The sequence below is a fragment of the Nannobrachium achirus genome (assembly GCF_963921795.1).
Source record: "Nannobrachium achirus genome assembly, chromosome: 16".
In the NCBI taxonomy this organism is placed as follows: domain Eukaryota; kingdom Metazoa; phylum Chordata; class Actinopteri; order Myctophiformes; family Myctophidae; genus Nannobrachium; species Nannobrachium achirus.
Window position 1 is genome coordinate 29,237,394 of NC_137823.1, and position 20,002 is coordinate 29,257,395.

The 20,002-nt window shown below is 41.6% G+C and overlaps 1 protein-coding gene across 4 annotated transcripts in view; it reads left to right on the plus strand.

Annotated features, from left to right (window-relative positions):
* The window catches only part of LOC308301242 (kinesin-like protein KIF13B), a 58,086-nt gene that overhangs the window by 33,063 nt on the left and 5,021 nt on the right, over positions 1-20,002 (plus strand). For 3 of the 4 annotated variants that reach the window (XM_080745152.1, XM_080745151.1, XM_080745153.1), the window contains 16 exons: positions 1,004-1,161; positions 1,625-1,757; positions 2,414-2,560; positions 2,673-2,702; positions 3,212-3,311; positions 4,104-4,230; positions 4,422-4,477; positions 6,754-6,872; positions 7,821-7,997; positions 8,843-8,935; positions 9,445-9,594; positions 10,354-10,428; positions 10,842-10,898; positions 15,402-15,495; positions 16,321-16,403; positions 18,172-18,237. In XM_080745152.1, the coding sequence (XP_080601278.1) occupies positions 1,004-1,161; positions 1,625-1,757; positions 2,414-2,560; positions 2,673-2,702; positions 3,212-3,311; positions 4,104-4,230; positions 4,422-4,477; positions 6,754-6,872; positions 7,821-7,997; positions 8,843-8,935; positions 9,445-9,594; positions 10,354-10,428; positions 10,842-10,898; positions 15,402-15,495; positions 16,321-16,403; positions 18,172-18,237 (1,665 nt within the window). The remainder of the gene's footprint in view (positions 1-1,003; positions 1,162-1,624; positions 1,758-2,413; positions 2,561-2,672; positions 2,703-3,211; positions 3,312-4,103; positions 4,231-4,421; positions 4,478-6,753; positions 6,873-7,820; positions 7,998-8,842; positions 8,936-9,444; positions 9,595-10,353; positions 10,429-10,841; positions 10,899-15,401; positions 15,496-16,320; positions 16,404-18,171; positions 18,238-20,002) is intronic. The other variant, XM_080745154.1, reaches the window with a different exon arrangement.

Sequence of the window (20,002 nt, forward strand, 5' to 3'; positions counted from 1 at the left end):
CACCTTACCTCCACCCCAAGTAAGCCTTGCAGAGCTTAGGGATGGAGCCTTTCTGTAGAGTGAGGCAGGTTGATGTACAAGTACACACCATGGACATGACGCTAGTATGTCGCAGGGACTTACCCCCAATCCAACCCTTGATGCTGAGTGCCAAGCAGGGAGGGACTGAGTCTTTGGTATGACCCGGCCGGGGATCGAACTCCGACCTCCCAGGCTCAGGGCGGACACTGGAACCACAAGACCACTGAGCTGGTATCCTCCACCACATGATATCATTAGTATCTATTTTCCATTATTTCCTTTTCTCCATGTCCTCTCTATTCTTCCACCGGGATTCCTCACAGTTCTGTTGCTTTTTGTGTATTTCTGTTATATTATGTCTGCTATCTTTTTGAACTCTAAAAGATGGATATCCTTCCATTTGAAAGATTGTTTGATTGCCTCTGCCTTGGTGATTCATGTGAAACTCTTTAATTGGATGGCAACATCAGCTGTCTTGTCGGCATTTTGTTTTAATCTTTTTAGAACATTATAGTCTTCAAAATCTCAGGTACAAATGCATGAGGTAAATAGAGACAGTGTTCACATTTTATTATTAGCTATTTTAATTACATGGCTTATTACCAGCTACACCAGTCTTGTCATGTATGCGATCTGGATAAATGGTAAATGGTGCATTTATATAGCGCCTTTGTCCAAGGCGCTTTACAGAGATTCACCCATTCACACACATCGATGGCGGAGGAAACCATGCAAGGCACCAACCTGCTCATCGGAAGCTATTAGGGGTTCAGAGTCTTGCTCAAGGACACTTCGACAGCAACTCTGGGGGAGCCTGGGATCGAACTGGTAACCTTCCGGTTGCCAAGCAGCCACTCTACCCCTGAGCCACTGCCGCTTGGCTTTATTCATTTGGAGGCCAAAAGCTTTTAACTTGGGCTAAGATAACTTTGGGGATTCATTCTCTGGTCTTTGAACGTATTCTGTATTATTTTGTGTCCAGGAGTTATCCGTCAGTGCGTCTGAGGACTTTGTGGAGTTTCTATCTGAAGGGGCGGTGGCCATCGAGGTGTACGGCCACAAGCAGGCCAACCACCGCAGGAACCTGGCACTGTGGGACCTGGGAGTCATCCAGGCCAAGACCAGATCCCTCAGAGAGCGGTATGGAGGGGACTCGCTGAGACACACACACACACACACACAACACTAGGGATGTGACGATAAGCGATATTAGCGTTTATTTTGATAAAAAAACACTCGCGATAATCGTATCGTGAAGATTTAATTTATTGTGATATCGTCCTCCGTCATGCACTGGGGTCAGTTCAACTTTTACTTGCCGAGCTGCAAATCCGGGAACCACTTAAACCCTCATAAAACGTACTTATAATATACGTACTTGATACAGTATTTTCTTTGCAAATAGTCCGCCTCAGGATAATGGATCTTGATTATCGCGATATCGCAAATCTCTTTTCACAATAATCGTGATATGAAATGTTCATATCGTCCCATCCCTAACACACACACACACACACACACACCCAAATAAAGTGCCTTTACTTCTCGATTCAGACAGTGCTCATATACGTGATAGAACTTGGTTTTGTGCACGTGTGTGTAGGTGGAGTGAGGTGACTCGCAGGTTGGAGCTGTGGGTGCAGGTGATGGAGCTGAACGAATCAGGAGAGTTCATACCTGTAGAAGTACTTCCTGTGAAGGACGTAAGCACCGGTGGCATCTACCAGCTGAGACAGGTAGTGTACTGTACTCTACTGTACTCTCTGTGTGTGTGTGTGTGTGTGTGTGTGTGTGTGTGTGTGTGTGTGTGTGTGTGTGTGTGTGTGTGTGTGTGTGTGTGTGTGTGTGTGTGTGTGTGTGTGTGTGTGTGTGTGTGTGTGTGTGTGTGTGTGTGTGTGTGTGTGCGCGTGTGATCCATCTAAGCCAGTGGTTCCCAAACGTTTTAGCTTGTGACCCCAAAAGAGAAATTAGACATTCACCCGGGACCCAAACTAGATCTACAACGTGTCGCTTTGAGCAACGTTGACAGCTTGTAGATCGGCTATTTTCACTACTTCTTAATTATCATTATTTTATTAATGGCTTTTCTTAGATGTATGTATGTATATTTGTTTGTTTGTTTGTTTTAAAATGTAGAGAAGATCTTTTGAAATATAATGTTTATTTTTTGTAGGAAAATAAATTTAGATTTTTGCTCGAGTCGTGACCCGTAAAAATTGGTCCTCCGTTTTGGAAACAGTCATCTAATCCAACATCATTAAGGAAGGTTCAAGGTTCTTGTGTAACGGGTACATAAGAGTAATTATCAGTGTGGGGAAGAACTTTTAGATCCCATCCTCACCTCCAGGAATATCTTTGCTCCGTTGAGTGTGTTTGTGTTCCTCTGTTCCAGGGTCAGTCCCGGCGTGTTCAGGTGGAGGTGCGCTCGGTGCCAGACTCTGGCACCATGCCTCTCATCGCCGCCTCTGTTCTCTCCATGTCCATCGGAGATATCAAGATCCAACGCACACGACCCTCCAAAGGCAGCGAATCACAATGGGTGAGGGGACCATATAAGCTTTGTTCCAAATGGTTGGAGAAATGCTCCTGTCAGCTCCTGTCTGTTTGACTGTAACATGAATTCATTTGGTTATGTGTGTTGTATATTCCAGGGTGGAGATGAGGAAATGGACAGCTACCAAGTAAGTTAATTAACCATTGTTTGATTTAAATCCTCAAAATGTACCCTTTTCTTTGCTTTATCTTTGCCCTCATTTAGTATTTTGTATCCTGTGAATTGTCCATACGTACGTTTTTGCCTCCAGATTTTGGGCAATCCAAAAAGTATTGAATGCAAAATGAAATAGAAATATGTAAAATGCTGTTAAATTGTACAGTAACGGTGAAAGATAAAAAAGAAGATCATAAAATAAAATAAAAAAAGTAGGTTAGAAAGTGCCATGACCTAGTGGTCACAAGAAGAATACTGCTAACATTTATGGACAGACTACAGACAGATTACTATGACATAAATTATAATGAATGAAATTAAAGACTGAGAAAATGAACTGTCTGACTTCACTGTCTGTGTGTGTGTGTGTGTGTGTGTGTGTGTGTGTGTGTGTGTGTGTGTGTGTGTGTGTGTGTGTGTGTGTGTGTGTGTGTGTGTGTGTGTGTGTGTGTGTGTGTGTGTGTGTGTGTGTGCGTGTAGGAGATAGACTTGGAAAGGATGAGGGAGCAGTGGTTGGCCATTCTCACTAAGAGACAGGAGTACCTGGACCAACACCTTCAGAAGATCGTTTCCAAGCCAGGTACAACTGAGATGAAGGTCCCTCTGGCTATGTTAGTGATATTGATATAGATGGTATAAACCGTTTGGTAAAGGATCTATTCTTTATGATTTTTTATTAGTGAGTATTATTAGTGTGTTTGTCTACAGGGCAACCAGACTATAGTTCTTGTCCCACTTTATTATTATTATTTCATCTAGAGCAGTGGTTCTCAAACTTGGACATTTTAAGGTCTCCCCTTAACTTTGATACAAATGGAACCAAATGGACCCGCTAGGGTTCATTTGGTTCCATTTGTACGCTGTCAAAGTTACAGACTTGTAAGGGTCAATTTAGTCCCCCATAAAGGAACCTAGAGAGTCCTTGAAACCACTGTTCTAGAGAAACCCCAAAAGTCCATTGAGTTCAATGGAGGAGTGGTGCCCTGTTCTATTCGGTTCCTCTGGTTGGACAATATGACCGAATGTCGGGAACCGCCGAACAAAATCAGTCTTTGGCCGTCTTGAGTTGGTGTGGCTGAGATAATGGATTTGAGGATTGGTCAAGCTTCATGTGACATCAAAATATATAATATAAATATGCAACCACACTTGCAATTTCTCAGAATTGCAACTTTCTAGTTAAAATGTAAAGTTATTCCAAAAAATTCCAGCTGGAGCCACGTGTTTTATTCCCCTCTTTCCCTCTTACACACTAAAAGCAGTAACAACATAACTTTATTTTGTGTGTGCGTGTGCGTGTGTGCGTGCGTGCGTGCGTGCGCGTGTGTGCGTGCGTGCGTGTGTGTGTGTGTGTGTGTGTGTGTGTGTACAGATAAGTCAGAAGATGATGTTGAAAGGGAGTCTCAGTTGTTGGAATGCCGACTAACCCTGACTGAGGAACGCAATGCTGTCCAGGTCCCGTCAGCTGGCAGTGGAATCCCTGGAGCCCCTGCAGAGAGGTAGTGTGTACTGTATTTGTGCATGTAAATACTTTGGATAAAAGCACTATAAAAATGTATTTTTTTAAATATTTTGCATTCAATGACTCGCCCAGAACAAAGCGGTTAAGTGCATTGCTCAAGGGCAGCCATTGTCCCGACAACCAACATGATGTTGTGTATGTGTGATGTTCTGCTGAATGTTTCTGCAGGGTTCCTGTCTCTGGAATGGAAACACACATACCTGTCCTGTTCCTGGACCTCAGCGGTACGTTCTTATCAGTGTTGATTTCGTCGACTAAAAACTATGACGAAAAATGTTTGACTAAATATATTGACAATTTCATCAACAAAATAAAAACTAAACATTAAAACTAAAAACTAAAGACTAAAACATTAGGGAGAGACTAGTGGAGGAGAAAGTCATTTTATTTTTGGTTGCTCTCAGGTGTTGCTTGCTGAAAATAGCAGATCTACAAGCTCACAACGCGACACGTGAGCTTGTAGATCGGCTATTTTCAGCATGCAACCAAGTGTAAAATCAGTCATTACGATGCCATCAAGGCCTGCCAAAATACATTTAAGTTGACTAAATCAACTGTAGATAGTCAACTAAAATCTCATATTTAGTCGACAAAAATTAGACTACAACTAAAACTTTTCAGGAGACTAAATTATGACTAAAACTAAATGTGATTTTATTCAAAAGACTATGACTAAAACTAAATCAAAACTTGCTGTCAAAAACAACACTGGTTCTTATGTCTTGCAATCAATGCAGCTGTTATGATTATAAACAGGGTTTCCATGGTCATGAAATTCCTGGAAATATTTTGAAATTAGAAAAATATTTTTCCAGTACTGGAAAAGTTTTGGAATTGATCAAGGGTCCTGTAAGGTCATGGAAAGAAATAGCTATGCATTGTCTTTGGTTATTGATTTTGCTAAAACCTCTGAAATGACAAATTAAAAATTGTCCAAATTGTCAAATATTAGAGGCAGAAATTGTGAAAATAGCAGATCTACATGCTCACAACGCCTCGCAACGCGGCTATTTTCACAATAAAACCGTGTTATACAAAATTCCTCTACTCTTAGTGCTCGTCAGGGTCCCCAGTTAAAATATGATTATTTCGGGGGTCACGGCCTGAAAAGTTTGAGAACCATGGGCATACACTACCTGTCTATGGGCATTGCACATAGGGAGTAAGCGACCTGTTATTGAGCTGAATTATCTAACATATAATTTAGCGAATGTCTGTCTGTCTGTCTGAGTGAGTGAGTGAGTGTCTGTCTGAGTGAGTGTCTGTCACAGCGTTTCTCCTCAGTGGCTGGAGCAATTGATCTGAAATCGCATCACCAATAGCATATGAACACACCTGACATAACTGTGAAGCCCGTTTGTCACTTTCACAAATCGTTTAATTGATATTAATTTATTAGTGAATTAATTTTTCCCATTGACTTATAATGGGAATCGCAAAAACTCACATTCAATATTTTTTTTCTCGCAAACCATAGGGGCTACAGTTACAAAACTCTGAGAGGAGATTTATAATGATATCAAGGATTAAATAAAAAATAACTTTGTCAGTTGGCCTCATGGTGGCGCTATAACAGTCCACTTTACGTTTCGGCCTGTAACTCTTGAACCGTAGGTCGGAAAATTAAAATTCTTTTTTCCCTGGATTCCTTGGGTCAATACGCATCTCCCCATATAGGCCCCGCCCATTTGCGTCAGGATAGATTTTCCGCCATTTTGAATTTTCTCCAAAACACACTTTTTGCTCCTTTTCCTACATATTTTCTTCAAATGTCACGAAAATGGGTACACATGATCTCTGAACCCATGCAATGAACATAGTCAAGGGATATTTTGATAGTCCATACCGTTCGTTCGTAACGGGCTTCCAAAGTTAGCGGGAGGGGCCCGTTTTGCAAACAATAGCCATAAATCACAAACAAAACGTCGAGTCAACACTGAATTTCTGCCACAGGTTGCGGGTGGCTTACTCAACAAATCCCCAGAAGCATTTCCAATTCCACCCGTAGAGGGCGTCACAAACGCGCAAAACGTAACCGTTTCGTTCCAAAACGCGTTTTTCAGGCGGACCGACCCTCTCAAAAAGAAACACAGACTACTCTGCGGATGGTCTCACGGTCCAAACCGCTGCACACACACACACACACACACACACACACATAGCCATTAAACGAAACGGGTATTTCTTACATTGATGCTCCTACATATTATCATGCAAGTACCAGTTAAAGTTACTTTCCATCCCTCATATACCGTGTGCACAGTGCACATCCCATAACCCACACACTGCACATCATTTCGGAGCTCATATCTTTGAACGGGTAAGGACTAGTTGTTATATAGTCCTGGAAATCGGGTTAAATATTCTGGAAAAGTTTTGGAAATTAATTGGTAAAGATGTGTGGGAACCCTGTATAAAACAAAATAGAAAAATAACTCATGTCAAAATGTTGCATGTCATGCTCCTGTCCTTATCTTCTGCTATCACCTTCATTCACCAGCGGATGACTTCCAGGACAACCTCTCAGCCCCCCTGGCAGGGGGCTTGGACGCTCTGCTGGCTGAGGAAGACGAGGACGACTTCTTCGACCTTCACGTCGTCAAACACTACGACAATGAGGTGGGGAAAAGATAAGGAGAAAACAACATCACTGCTGATGTTAAACCTGGGCATGTGCAGTACGTGTGCAATATGTGCAGCATTCTGTATTGCATTGGGTATTGTTATAAATGATATTTTATTATATTTATATTTATTTAATATAATATTATAATGTATTTAATTATATGAGCACCGACATGTCTCTAATCTGGTGGATCTAATACGTTTGTTTGCGACCGTGGGTCGCATTTAGTATGAAAACCTTCAGATAATGTCCGTCCATGTGTCACCCCTCATGTCATGCTCCATATATGGCCAAGATCCCTGGTGTCATCAATATTAAGCCCATATCTGGGAATGCCCATATATGAACATATTGTGTCAGTCTGTGTTGTTTCAGCACGACCTCGCCCTTGGGCCGTATTACTGGTTAGAATTAAATAAACACCAGTACCAGGTACTAGGGCATTCATGAATAGTGATTTTTAGTATTCTAATTATTCGACCTCAAAGTATTCAAATAGTCGAATATTCGACAGGACTGGCCAAACTTTCAAATATTAAGTAAGCAAGAGGTGAACATTGTGAAAATAGCCGATCTACATGCTCACAACGCCTCGCAACGGAACCGAGTCACATTAAATGTAATACCTACAATTCTAAGTGCTTGTCAGGGTGGGGGCCCCCCCTGTTCAAATATGTTTATTTTGGGGGTCACAGCCTAATTCTTTTTTTTTTTTTTTTTTTTTAAGGAGAAAACAAAAATTAAAATAAGCGAATATTCGACTTCGGTGAACAACATCGAATAGTGACTTTGATATACGAATATTCGAATATTTGGTCAATGCCCTACCAGGTACTTTCTATCCCAGCCTCATCGTCTTTGAAAGTGTGATATGCTGTGGCTAATTGATGTTGTTTGTCCCACCTACTACCCCCCCCCCCCCCCCCCCCCCCCCTCCCCAGGTGAAGGCAGAGGCGTCCTGGGACTCCACGGTCCACGAGTGTCCTGAGTTGACCCGCGGGGCGGGGGCTGACCAGAGGGTCTATTTGACCGTACGCACTGTGGTCCTGCTCAGCCACCCGGCACACATGCAGCTGGTGCTGAGGAAACGCATCTGTGTGAACCTCGCTGGGAGACAGGTAGGCTACAGGGTTCCCACGGTCATGAAATTCCTGGAAATATTTTGAAATTAGAAAAAAAATATTTTTCCAGTACTGGGAAAAGTTTGGGAATTGATCAAGGGTCCTGGAAGGTCCTGGAAAAAAATAGCTATGCATTGTCTTTGGTTATTTATTTTGTTAATACCTCTGAAATGACAAATTAAACATGGGCCAAATTGTCAAATATTAGAGGCAGAAATTGCGAGGCGTTGTGAGCATGTAGATCTGCTATTTTCACAATAGAACCGTGGGATACAAAATTCCTCTACTCTTAGTGCTCGTCAGGGTGCCCGGGTCCCCAGTTCAAATATGATTATTTTGTGGGTCACGGCCAGGAAAGGTTGAGAACCACTGCCATACACTTCCTGTCTTTGGGCATTGCGCATAGGAGTAAGCGACTCCTTATTGAGCTGAATTATTGTTATATAGTCCTGGAAATCGGGTTAAATATTCTGGAAAGGTTTTGGAAAAGTTTTGGAAAATAATTGGTAAAGATGTGTGGGAACCCTGAATGTTGTTGTTGTGCTAGTTTTGCACAGAGGCTAATGATGGCATGTAGGTGAGATGTTTTTAGAACTTTTTTAAAATCTCATCTAACCTTCCGTATTTATTTATTCATCCTTTTAGCACTTCATCACACATCTACTTTTATCATCTGTATTGTTTTTCTTTCGGAACACTTTATGAAAACACGTTCCCTTTTTTTTTGTCCCTCTACTCGACTGTGTGTCAATCACTCTGTTATTCTGAAGCACGTTATTGATCCAGTAAGTTTGTACTGTGTATATGTTGCAATGTGATTGATTGTGTGTTTGTTTAAACAGGGTTTTGCTCAGAGTCTGTTTAAGAGGATGTCCCACCGTAGCACCATTCCTGGCTGTGGAGTCAGATTTGAGATCGTCTCCAACATCCCTGGGGTGAGGCTTGATTCTTTTAAAGTTTAAACTTTTTACTTTATTAATCCGAACAATAAAGGAAACTCATTATACAAACATATTTATTCCTTCTCTGTAGTGTTTGGGTGTCTGTCTTTAATGGACAGTTTTGGAGGTTAATTCTTATTAATTCTTAATATTATGTTAAGCTTCCCAGCAGGACATACAGTAACGTGATTAAAAGGAGCTCTGTCTTTACCAGCTGCAATATTATTCAAAACATTAATGCAGCAATACAATAATTACTAACCATTCTGCATAATGACTACTTTTACATCCAATGCGTGACTTTGTGTGTAATAATAAGTAATAAAGTATTGATACAGTAAGTACACTGTCCACGTGTATATGTACGAACCCAATCCTTATGTCCCTTTTCTGATTGGACAATATGCCCCCTGTGAGATCATGTGGGTCTATACATCATCATCGTCATACTGTACTTGGCGTGCTACTCAAACCCCCACCTGCCCCCTCCCTCTCCCCCCCAGGACATCCAGGGTCCAGAAGACAGGGAGATGCTGGCGAGGTTAGCAGCCAGCGCTGAGGACCAGTCAGCGGACAGCGAGGCGGCCATAGAGAAATACCTCCGCAGTGTCCTGGCTGTGGAGAACATCCTCACCCTGGACAGACTCAGACAGGTGCTGGAAACCAGCGGTTCTCATCAACCTGTGTGATGTTGGGGGTAACGATGGGCGATAACCGTTATTATCATTTATCGTGATAAAAAAAAACACTCACGATAAGAGAGTGGAGATTTACATTTATCCAGTACCACTTAAATATAACCTGGAAATAACATAAAACATTTTTTTCACTCTACCAAATCTTTTTGACAAAAAAATAGCTGATCGCTCACACGCGACGAGCGTGTAGATCCACTGAGATCGACCTGTAGATCCACAGATTTTGTGGCTGACCACCATCTATGTGGATGACAACTGACAAAAGTAACACATATTATCATTAAAACAATCATTCATTGGTGTGCCTAAGTGTTAAATGGCTTTACATTATGAATAGTACTGTAATAATGTCTTGATCGCCTCTTGTCTTGATTGTTTAAACATGACATCATGGGCCGCTATGCTCGATAAAACAAGCTTTATAAGCCCAAAGCTTATTGATACCGGGTACTCAATAAATCTGTCATTGGGTTATCGAGCTACCCTTGTTTCGAGCTCCATCCCTAGTCACAGCCTGAAAAGTTTGAGAACCTCGAGTCATAGTCAATGGGCTAAACAACATGCCAGACCAACGGTTTGGCCCAATAGGTTAACTCCAGTGTGTGTGTGTGTGTGTGTGTGTGTGTGTGTGTGTGTGTGTGTGCGTGTGTGCGTGTGTGCGTGTGTGCGTGCGTGCGTGCGTGCGTGCGTGCGTGCGTGCGTGCGTGTGTGTAGGAGGTAGCAGTGAAGGAGCAATTGGTCAAAGCGAGGACCCCCAGACGCTGCCTCAGCTCTCCTAATGTCCACAGAGTAAGTCGGCGCACTTCAATGCAAGTAGGGAAAAAAGCCCAATGTCATATAGAGAGTCGAGTCCAAATCAAATCACGGTTATTGTTGACTTATTGTAAGTCGGATTCAAGTACAAGTCCTGGTTTCTGGAGAACTACTCTGTACACTACTGCTAACTAACCCCCAATATAAGTTCTAAATTAACATTCAAAACAAGTCTTATCTTTATGTGTTACATTTTCCAGTGGTCTTGACAAAGGTTTATTTCCATCTAACCATAATGTGCAGACTTAGTTAACCATTCACCACCACTAACCAGGGAATGTGATGGTTTTGTTTGTATTACTGCTTGAAGTGCCTCCTTTTCACTTGTTATTAACCAGTCTTGCTAACATTAACCTGTGCCATTAACTTCCTCTAACTGCATCCCCCAGCTCTCAGCCAGCAGTCTAGATCTAAGCTCTTCTAGTCACAGGCTGAATGACTTCAAGGTGAGACTGACCTAAGAACACAGACCTTACGTTTTAACAGTGGGCAACAGCTGGCGACGCTGGTCGATACAAATCCCCTAGTGGGTTTTCCTGTCATTAAATTCGTCCTCCATTGGGTAAAGAAAATAGCACATTAATTTGATTGGCTATCGCCGACAATGTCTTCCAAAAGATAAACTATTTTCATGTTTTTGGGGCAACGTTCCTCCGCCCACTTTTCGACCATCGCCTCATCACAGAGTATCACCAGTATTTGCCAGGTCCCATAGTAGTGGAGGAAAAAATAGGCCAGAAGTTGACCATACCCCTACCCGGGGTAGAACAAAATGCGACATAGTTTTTTCATATCTTTAGGATGTCCCTTTCATGAAATGGATTGTCCCGAGTTTTGCTTTTAATGCTAAAGTCATGAAATTGATCCATGAAAGGACTAACCACATAAGCAAAAAAAAACGCCTATCCTGAAAGATGGAGTTCCAAGTCAAACCTTTGTCATTTTCTACCTGCTGGTTGTTTTTACCTCATACTTGCACAGATGGTCTACAGGTAGTGTCCCTACATCCCAAAACAATCAGACTGCAAAAATTTGGTTCTGTTTTGAATCTGCAGCCTTTTATATAAGGACTTTCTATAGGCGGAAATGACATTCCTAAGGAGAATTTCCCTGTAATCCTTCTATAAGGGGTAGTACAAACCATGACAATGTTTTTTCATAACTTTTACTTGTCCTCTTCATGAAATGGATGGTCAGCAGTTTTGCTTTTACTGCAAAAGTCATGAAAATGATCCATGAAGGGACCACATAGGCAAAAAACGCCTACCCTGAAAGATGGAGTTCCAAGTCAATCCTTTGTAATTTTCTATTTTTACCTCATACTTGCACAGATGGTCTACAGGTAGTGTTCCTACATCCCAAAACAATCAGAATGCAAAAAAGTGATTTACCAAGAAAGTGCAGAAATATCCCCACACGTTAATCATACACCATTTCTACTTACTGGTTGGGAAGGTGCTCGAAACAAGGGCCTACTACAAACTTGATATCCCGGTATAAATAAGCGTTGGGCTTATCAAGCTTGTTATTAAGCATAGCGGGCCATGACATCATGTTTAAATAATCAAGACAAGAGGCGATCAATACATTGTTACAGTACTATTCATAATATATAGCCATTTAACACTTACTGCACACTAATGAATGATTTTTAAAAGATATTAAATGATAATATTTTTTACTTTTGTCAATTCTCATCTTCATTCCGACATGTCTCCTTTCCGACAGACACTACTATCTCTTACCCTAACCCTAACCTCTATGGACGTGTTGCCACTCCGACAATAAGAAGTCACTGTCGGAGTGGCGACATATCGGAATAGAGAGAGCCCCCCACTCACAGTCACAAGAACTGGCCAATTAAAAAAGATACCAATTCTGTTCAGAATTTGTCATCTCACATCTTCCCACAAAATATTATAAAGCGCTCAACAGTGGGCTTGATAAAAGCCCGGGTCAATAAGCAGGATCGATAAGGTGCTCATTATCAATACAAATGAATGAGCTCCATTCAGATTGTCAATAGGGAATACACCAACAACCAAAAGAAACCAGAAGAATATGTCAGAATATGCTTGTATTGTGAATCAGGATTTTTTTTCCCCTCTATCTATTAATACTGTATATGCCTCAAATACAACAAAATGTAGTGGGATTACAATTTAATACCATGTCTCTACACACTTCATAGTCATAGAATCTACGGATGGTTCTCAGGTATAGGTATATATGTGTGCCATTCTTACTGCATGGCAAATAATCAAACAGCAGCTTTTTCTCATTTTAATTTATTTCGTTTATTTATTTTTCAATATTTTCTAATCAACAACTATTTTGAGTGTGAGGGGGACTGACCAATTTGCAAAGCTGGTCAATGGATACAAAGCTGTGATCTCCCAAATTCTGACATAATTTTGTCAGGAGATTTCATGACGTAATCGGCTGTGTATCTATTGGTCAATGGCTGGTCAATGGATTAATTGAATTCCGTCTTACTATTTATGTTATGGTAATAAATATGGTATGATATAAACGGTAAGAAGGAATTCAGTTCCCAGTGGATTACAACCACAAGGCCACTACAATGCTCCACAGTCAAGGCTGGTCCACAAGGCACAAGCTGGTATAAAAGGATTGTGTCATTTCTTGTTTATTTGAGTTTACAGGCAATGTACTGTAAAGACAGGAGCAATATTATGTACAACACAATCCCACAGAGAGACATTGAGGAACATACTACTTTGACTGCAACAATCCTTATCATAGCAGTAGAGTTGGGTGAGGTCTCTTAATGCTTGGTGCAGGCTATTTTTTGAACAGGACAGGCTGTAGTGATGTATCCTTTAGCATCCAACCCTTCCCAAATGGATTCCACAGAAGGGGTTTGGGGACATGATTGTGGCTCCATATATGGCATGTCTGTCATGATGCAAGAATACAACGGAGCTCATCAAGACTAGAACCCACCTGGTCCTTTGCTTTCTTTTTTAGGCCATAGAGAGTGAGGGCATATTGTCTTGAACATGCCTCTGGTAGACTATCTGTCAAGCCAAAGGTTCTCACACCCTGACCTAATTTATATGTACAGTACTATTGATATACTTGTGTTGCTCATCTACTGTCAGTCAACAACTCCTTGGAATAGCTGCCATTTTCATGCATGCTGGTCATGGGATAGAGAACGATACATGCAATGTCTGATATTACAAATACATTGGGAGTGGCTTTGTGTGAGAGTCTTCCAGCATGGCACACATTGACTGGATGCAATGCAACGAGCAGCCTGTTCAGAATAAGCAAAACAACAGCTTTCAACAAGCTGGCGAAGCACATACATGAGCTTCAGGATGTGAGAATCTTTGGCTTACTGCATGCCAAATAATCACACATTGTGTAGTGTATTCTACTGAATATAGGCCTACATACATACTGCATTTAAGTCTGACTACCATAGACTGCTTATAGAACAATATTTTTGCTGCTTTTGAGGTGAAAAAAAAGCAGGTAGAAAATGACAAAGGATTGACTTGGAACTCCATCTTTCAGGGTTGTCTTTTTTTATGGTGAGTGCCTTTATGGATCAATTTCATGACTTCTACAGTAAAAGTAAAACTACTGACCATTCATTTCATGAAGAGGACAAGTAAAAACACTGTCAGGGTTTGTACTACCCCTTATAGAAGATTATCTCCAGGATTCTTCCTTAGGAATGTCATTTCCGCCTATAGAAAGTCCTTATATAAAAGGCTGCAGATTCAAAACAGAATCACATTTTTGCATTCTGATTGTTCTGGGATGTAAGGATGCTACCTGTACACCATCTGTGCAAGTATGAGGTAAAAACAACCAGCAGGTAGAAAATGACAAAGGATTGACTTGGAACTCCATCTTTCAGGATAGGCGTTTTTTGCCTATGTGGTGAGTCCCTTCATGGATCAATTTCATGACTTTTGCAGTAAAAGTAAAACTCGGGACAATCCATTTCATGAAGGGGACATCCTAAAGATTTGTAAGAACTATGTCGCGTTTTGTTCTACCCCTTATAGAAGATTATCCCCAGACTTACAGGGGAACATTCCTTAGAAATGTAATTTCCGCCTATAGAAAGTCCTTATATAAAAGGCTGCAGATTCAAAACAGAACCATCTTTTTGCATTCTGATTGTTCTGAGATGTAAGGACACTACATGTAGACCTTCTGTGCAAGTATGAGGTAAAAACAACCTGCAGGTAGAAAATTACAAAGGTTTGACTTGGAACTCCATCTTTCAGGATAGGCGTTTTTTTGCCTATGTGGTGAGTCCCTTCATGGATCAATTTCATGACTTTTGCAGTAAAAGTAAAACTTGGGACAATCCATTTCATGAAGGGGACATCCTAAAGATATGAAAAAATGATGTCGCGTTTTGTTCTACCCCGGGTAGGGGTACCTCAAAAACTAAGGCTCTTTTTTATGTTTTTTTCCTCTACTATAGACAAATAACGCACTTCTGGAAAATATTCCAGGCTGTTGACCGTGGTTGCCCGCTGTTAAAATGCAATAAAGCATGTCTCTACTATTCTATGCATTCAAAGCATGTCTCTACTATTCTGTACATCTCTATCTATCTACGGCCATGGTTCTCAAATTAGATTCCAGGGAATCTGTGGGTTCCTTTACAGGGGTCTAAATTGACCCATACAAGTCTGTAACTCTGACAGTGTACAAATGGAACCAATTTAACCCGTTTAGTACACTGTCAGAGTTAAGGGGAAACCTTAGAATTTGAAAGTTTGAGAAACACTGATCTATGGTATCTACTTTATCTGTCTGTCCGTCCATCGGCCCATCTGTCTATCTATCCATCCATCCACACTAATGCTCCAATGCTCTTACTTCAGTCATTCTATATTTCTACAAGTCTTACTTTGTTAGGATGAGACATTATATTGGGTGTGTTCTGTGTGCAGGGCTGGGAGAGCAACCTGGACTTGTCTCTAGTGTCTCCAGTGTCCAGACGTACACTGCCCAGTTCAGTGTCTCAGAATCTGCACCCTGAAACAGGTATGAAAAGAAAGCAAAGAAAACATAGCATGAACCTTCCTGAGGCTCCTTTACTTCCACCTTGAATTCTCCTTCTCCTTTTTTACTGTCCCCAGTGGTGATGACTTAGTTTTTATACTTGGTGACAAAATGCATCTGTCCTCTACTTTACTTACAATGTTACTATCATGCTGAATTATCTCTGGATCTGCTTTGCTAACTTAACACTTTGGTTGCCAACCCCGAGTTTGTATAGGTACCCTACCTGTGCCAACCCTGAGTTTCCCGAGTTTGGGCCGTTTTTGAAGAAAAACCTTTTTTTTTCTTTTTTTTCAAACTTTTTTTTTTTTTTTTCAAAATGTTTTTTGGACCTCAAAAATAATTGACAAAGTAGATTGCATGTTTAACCCCCATACTAACCCCATCTTTCAAACATGGCAGCCATGTTTGTTTACATTTGAAGAAAACATAATGGCTGCTATCTCATGAATGCCTGAACAGATTTCCAACCGGATTTTTTGTTTGAAAGCTGTGAATCGGGGACCTTTAAAGACATTTAATTGATTTCAACGAGAGAGTTAACTTCTGCCTGTATGTTTTCATGTCTTTTCCTTGTTTGTCTGGATTTCTCCTTCTCCTGTTCCTGCTCTGCCTCTAAACCCATTGTCTCTTCCTCCTGCTGTTCCACGCCTCGTGTTTCTTCCTCTTTTGGTCCCTCCTCTTCCTCCTGAATCGCCTTTCTCTCCATCCACTCTCGTCCTCCCCTCCTCTCCTCTCCTCCGTCGCCTCGTTCTCCGTCCATCCCATAAGTGCGTTCAGGCTTTGCCGCCTCTTATCTCTCTCCAGTAAAGGCCATGCCCAAGCTACTGAAATCCCTGTTTCCTGTTGGGAAGGAGGACAGGAGAGACCAGACACCTGTCCATCAGCAGGTTTGATTGATTGATTGATTGATTGAAGACTTAATTAGAAGTTTGCATTGGAAAGGTACAGTTTCATGACCTTACATTTCACTGGTACAGGTCAACTATCCTTGTAAGCTTTTCGGCTTATTTACCTAGGAAACCTTTAAGGTACTCTCATAGAGTCTGTTTACCTAGACACAGTTTGAGAAATAATACATACCTCAATATAGGTAAAATATTGTCACTGTCGGGCAGAAATTTCAAATGTTTCAAATGTGTACGTTTTTTCACAAAGTAAAGCCCTGCTTCATTGTACAAGGCCGTCGCACAAAGGTAGTGAAAACAGCAGATCTACAAGCACAACGCCTCGCGGTGCGAGGCGTTGTGTGCTTGTAGATCGGCTGTTTTCACTAGTTTAAATAGTCTTTAAAATGATAAATGCAAAACGAACTGTTTTGGACATACAAGGTTTTCACCCGACAACGACGATATATAAAGCTACTGTTTTTCTGATGACTATGGGAAGTTCCTTTCTGTTAACTTACTACAGTGCCATGTGATGATAACCTCCATATTTTGCCTATGGTCCTTCGGATCTAACCTTTAGATAAATGTAATTCAAAACAAAAGGTATTGTCTGTTTAAGAAAGAAAGGAAGAGTGTGTGTTTGTGTGTGTTATGACATCAGTCTTGGCAGTGTCCATCTTTATGCACCAGGCTGTGTTGGATTGCAGGTGTCCTGTGCTGAGCCCAAAAGGGAGACAGTAGCTATGTTTGACCTACTATCTATGGGTAGCCCTGCAGTCCATGTAGGTCCCACTGCTCAAAGGAACCGTACAGTACTGTATGAGCTGAATCCTGCCGCTTGATTTCACATACACAATCTGAAGATGGATCGAAGCATGAAAGCCCCTTGTTGAATGTGAAGCCAGAGATGCATGACAATGACAAATCAATCATTACAAGGATCAAGTCACTGATTGCTAATCAAAGGACATCTGACCTCCTTTATCCTTTTTAATCTACTTTGTCAATAGATCGCACAGATCAAATTTGGTCCTTTTCTGCCGCTTGTGTTTAAGCACTACCCTGAACATAATAACAGGGTATTGAACTATTTAGAAATATTAATATTTAAAAAGTTGAATCTAATAACAAAGCTACAATGTAAACAATCAGTTAAACATTATGAAAGAAGTTGGGGAGGGATTGATATCCGAGCTTATCACTAGTTCCCTGTGAGGCCTGTTAAAAGGCCAGAGTACTGCCATGGATCACTTGATGTAAAATATCCATCTCTTTCATTTCTAGGACATTTTTGTTTGCCGTTCTTTCACATTATTATCTTCCCAAAGAGAGAAATTATCTTTTTGTCATGGCGGTTAATGTCCACCACACTCCTGAAATTTAATAGATGATCTCCAGGTTGAAATAGTTATGAGAGCCAAAACATTTGTCAAAATCGGAAGAAAAAAAAAGTCTTAACATAGATGATATCGTCTCTGTCGGGCAGAAACCTCGTATCTCCAAGTTTCAAATTTGTATGTTTTTTCGCGAAGTAAAGCCCTGCTTCATCAGACAAGGCCATCGCACAAAAGTAGTGAAAACAGCAGATCTACAAGCACACAACGCCTCGCACCACGAGGCGTTGTGTGCTTGTAGATCGGCTGTTTTCACTAGTTTAGTTTAGTTTTTTTTTCCTGATAAAAACGAACGGTTTTGGACATACAAGGTTTCCACCCGACAACGACGATATACAAATCAGACTCGACTTCTTATTCCCTTCCTCTTTCAGAGTTTGCCTCGCATCGTGGTCCAGTCTGCCAGTGTTGAAGAGGGCATGAACACACAACTGCAGCCAGTAAGTCAGTGGAAATAGAGTCAAAGTCTGTCGCCTCTACCTCACAGCTAGAAGGTCCTGGGTTCGATTCCTGCCGGGGGACGCTCTGGGTGCTGGGGGCGTGTTCTCTCCTCCGCGTCATCAGCGCCCAGACCCTAGGTGGGGTCGGCGAAAGGGCCTTTCTGTGTGGAGTTTGCATGTTCTCCCTGTGTCCCCTAGGGTAGGTACCCACTACCCTCACAAAAACCATGGAGTAATCCTGATCTCTGTAATGCCTCCCCCTGGCCAGCCGGGGCGCCTGATGGAGGGGAAAGGAACTGGTTGGAATAACGTGTTCCTTCCACGCGCTACGTCCAACCGGGGAAGCTCCCCCTTGTCAGGTGATACGAAGTGACCTGCTCACTCCTCATGCACCGAAGGAAGCATGAGCTCAGTTCGGGGCTCTTCCCAGGTTGGCAGAGGGAGAGAAGCGCCCAGGATTACAGCTTAGGCAATTGGCTCTGGGTGAAAAAAAATGGGTTACAAAATCGTGGGATAAAAATGTATAGAAAGAAAAAAAAGAAAATCTTATATTTGTGTGCAGCTTACAGGGTGGAACGTTCCTGTGATATGACATTTAGAGCACAGGTCTCTGCCAGGTCAGTTAGGTTATTGTGGGCCAGCAATGTTGATGGAATATTCTGTTCTGGCATCCAGGGAGTGTGTGTGCACAGTTTTGCTGCGACCAAGCCAACGGTGCTGGAGATTAACTGGTCACAGACAGACACACACTCACCGACGGATGGACGGACAGAGTGCAAAACAAAATCCCCTTTTCCTCTACGAAGCGGAACCAGAACTTCCCAGAACCTGAACCTATTTTTTTTTTGTTTTGTTCTGATTTTGTTTCCATAGCGCACTGCCCGGTTTCAGACAAGATTCTGGGAACCTTTTTTCGGTCCTGCTCTTGATTTAGTACTAAACTTGGGTTCTGGGAACCTATGGGCCGTAGAGATGCTCCGATTGCGATTTTTGGGGCCGATACCGATCAACTGGAATCAGTATCTGCCGATACCGATATCCCCGATCACAGCGTCAAATCCATTAATTATTCTTTTTATTGTGTTACTGTAGAATAATTTATATATTTAATGATTCTTCTTACAAAACATTGACATTGTATATTAAGTATAAACATTAAGAGATTGCAGGCTGAGGTCCTTTAGTATCCAATTCAACTTGTAGGAGTTGAAGCTGAGGTTTCAGTCCCACAGATAAATATTGTGAAAATAGCTGATCTAGCTTGTAGATCGGCAAAGCCGATACCGATCAAAGCCGATAGAGGCATTATCGGCCGATCGCGATCACTCACCGATCAATCGGCACATCTCTAATGGGCGGGGCCAGCAGCACTGCTGTTCTCTTTTGGGACCTTCCCGGTTAGGTCTGGTTATATGGAAACATAGCAGAACTTGGTCCCGGAACTTCACAAGTACTTGAAAGTTCTTGGTTCTGGAAAGTTCTGATTCTAGTTCTGGTTGAGCCCTACAGTGGAGAAGGGGCTATAGTCTCTGCCTGTTGGAGACAATAATTTTTCCATTTAAACACTAATTATATTCCTTCTAGACTCTCCATCATTATCAGCTATTTGGTTTTAAGATTAGGCTCGGTCCTCCTGTTACTTGATGCTGAATCCGTCAAATAACTTTTCTAATTATTCAGTAACCTTACATGCTCTCTGTAGTCATCAAAACCACTGTTTGTGAGAGTCAGCATTCTGCATCTGGCAGCATTTCATTCAGCGCTG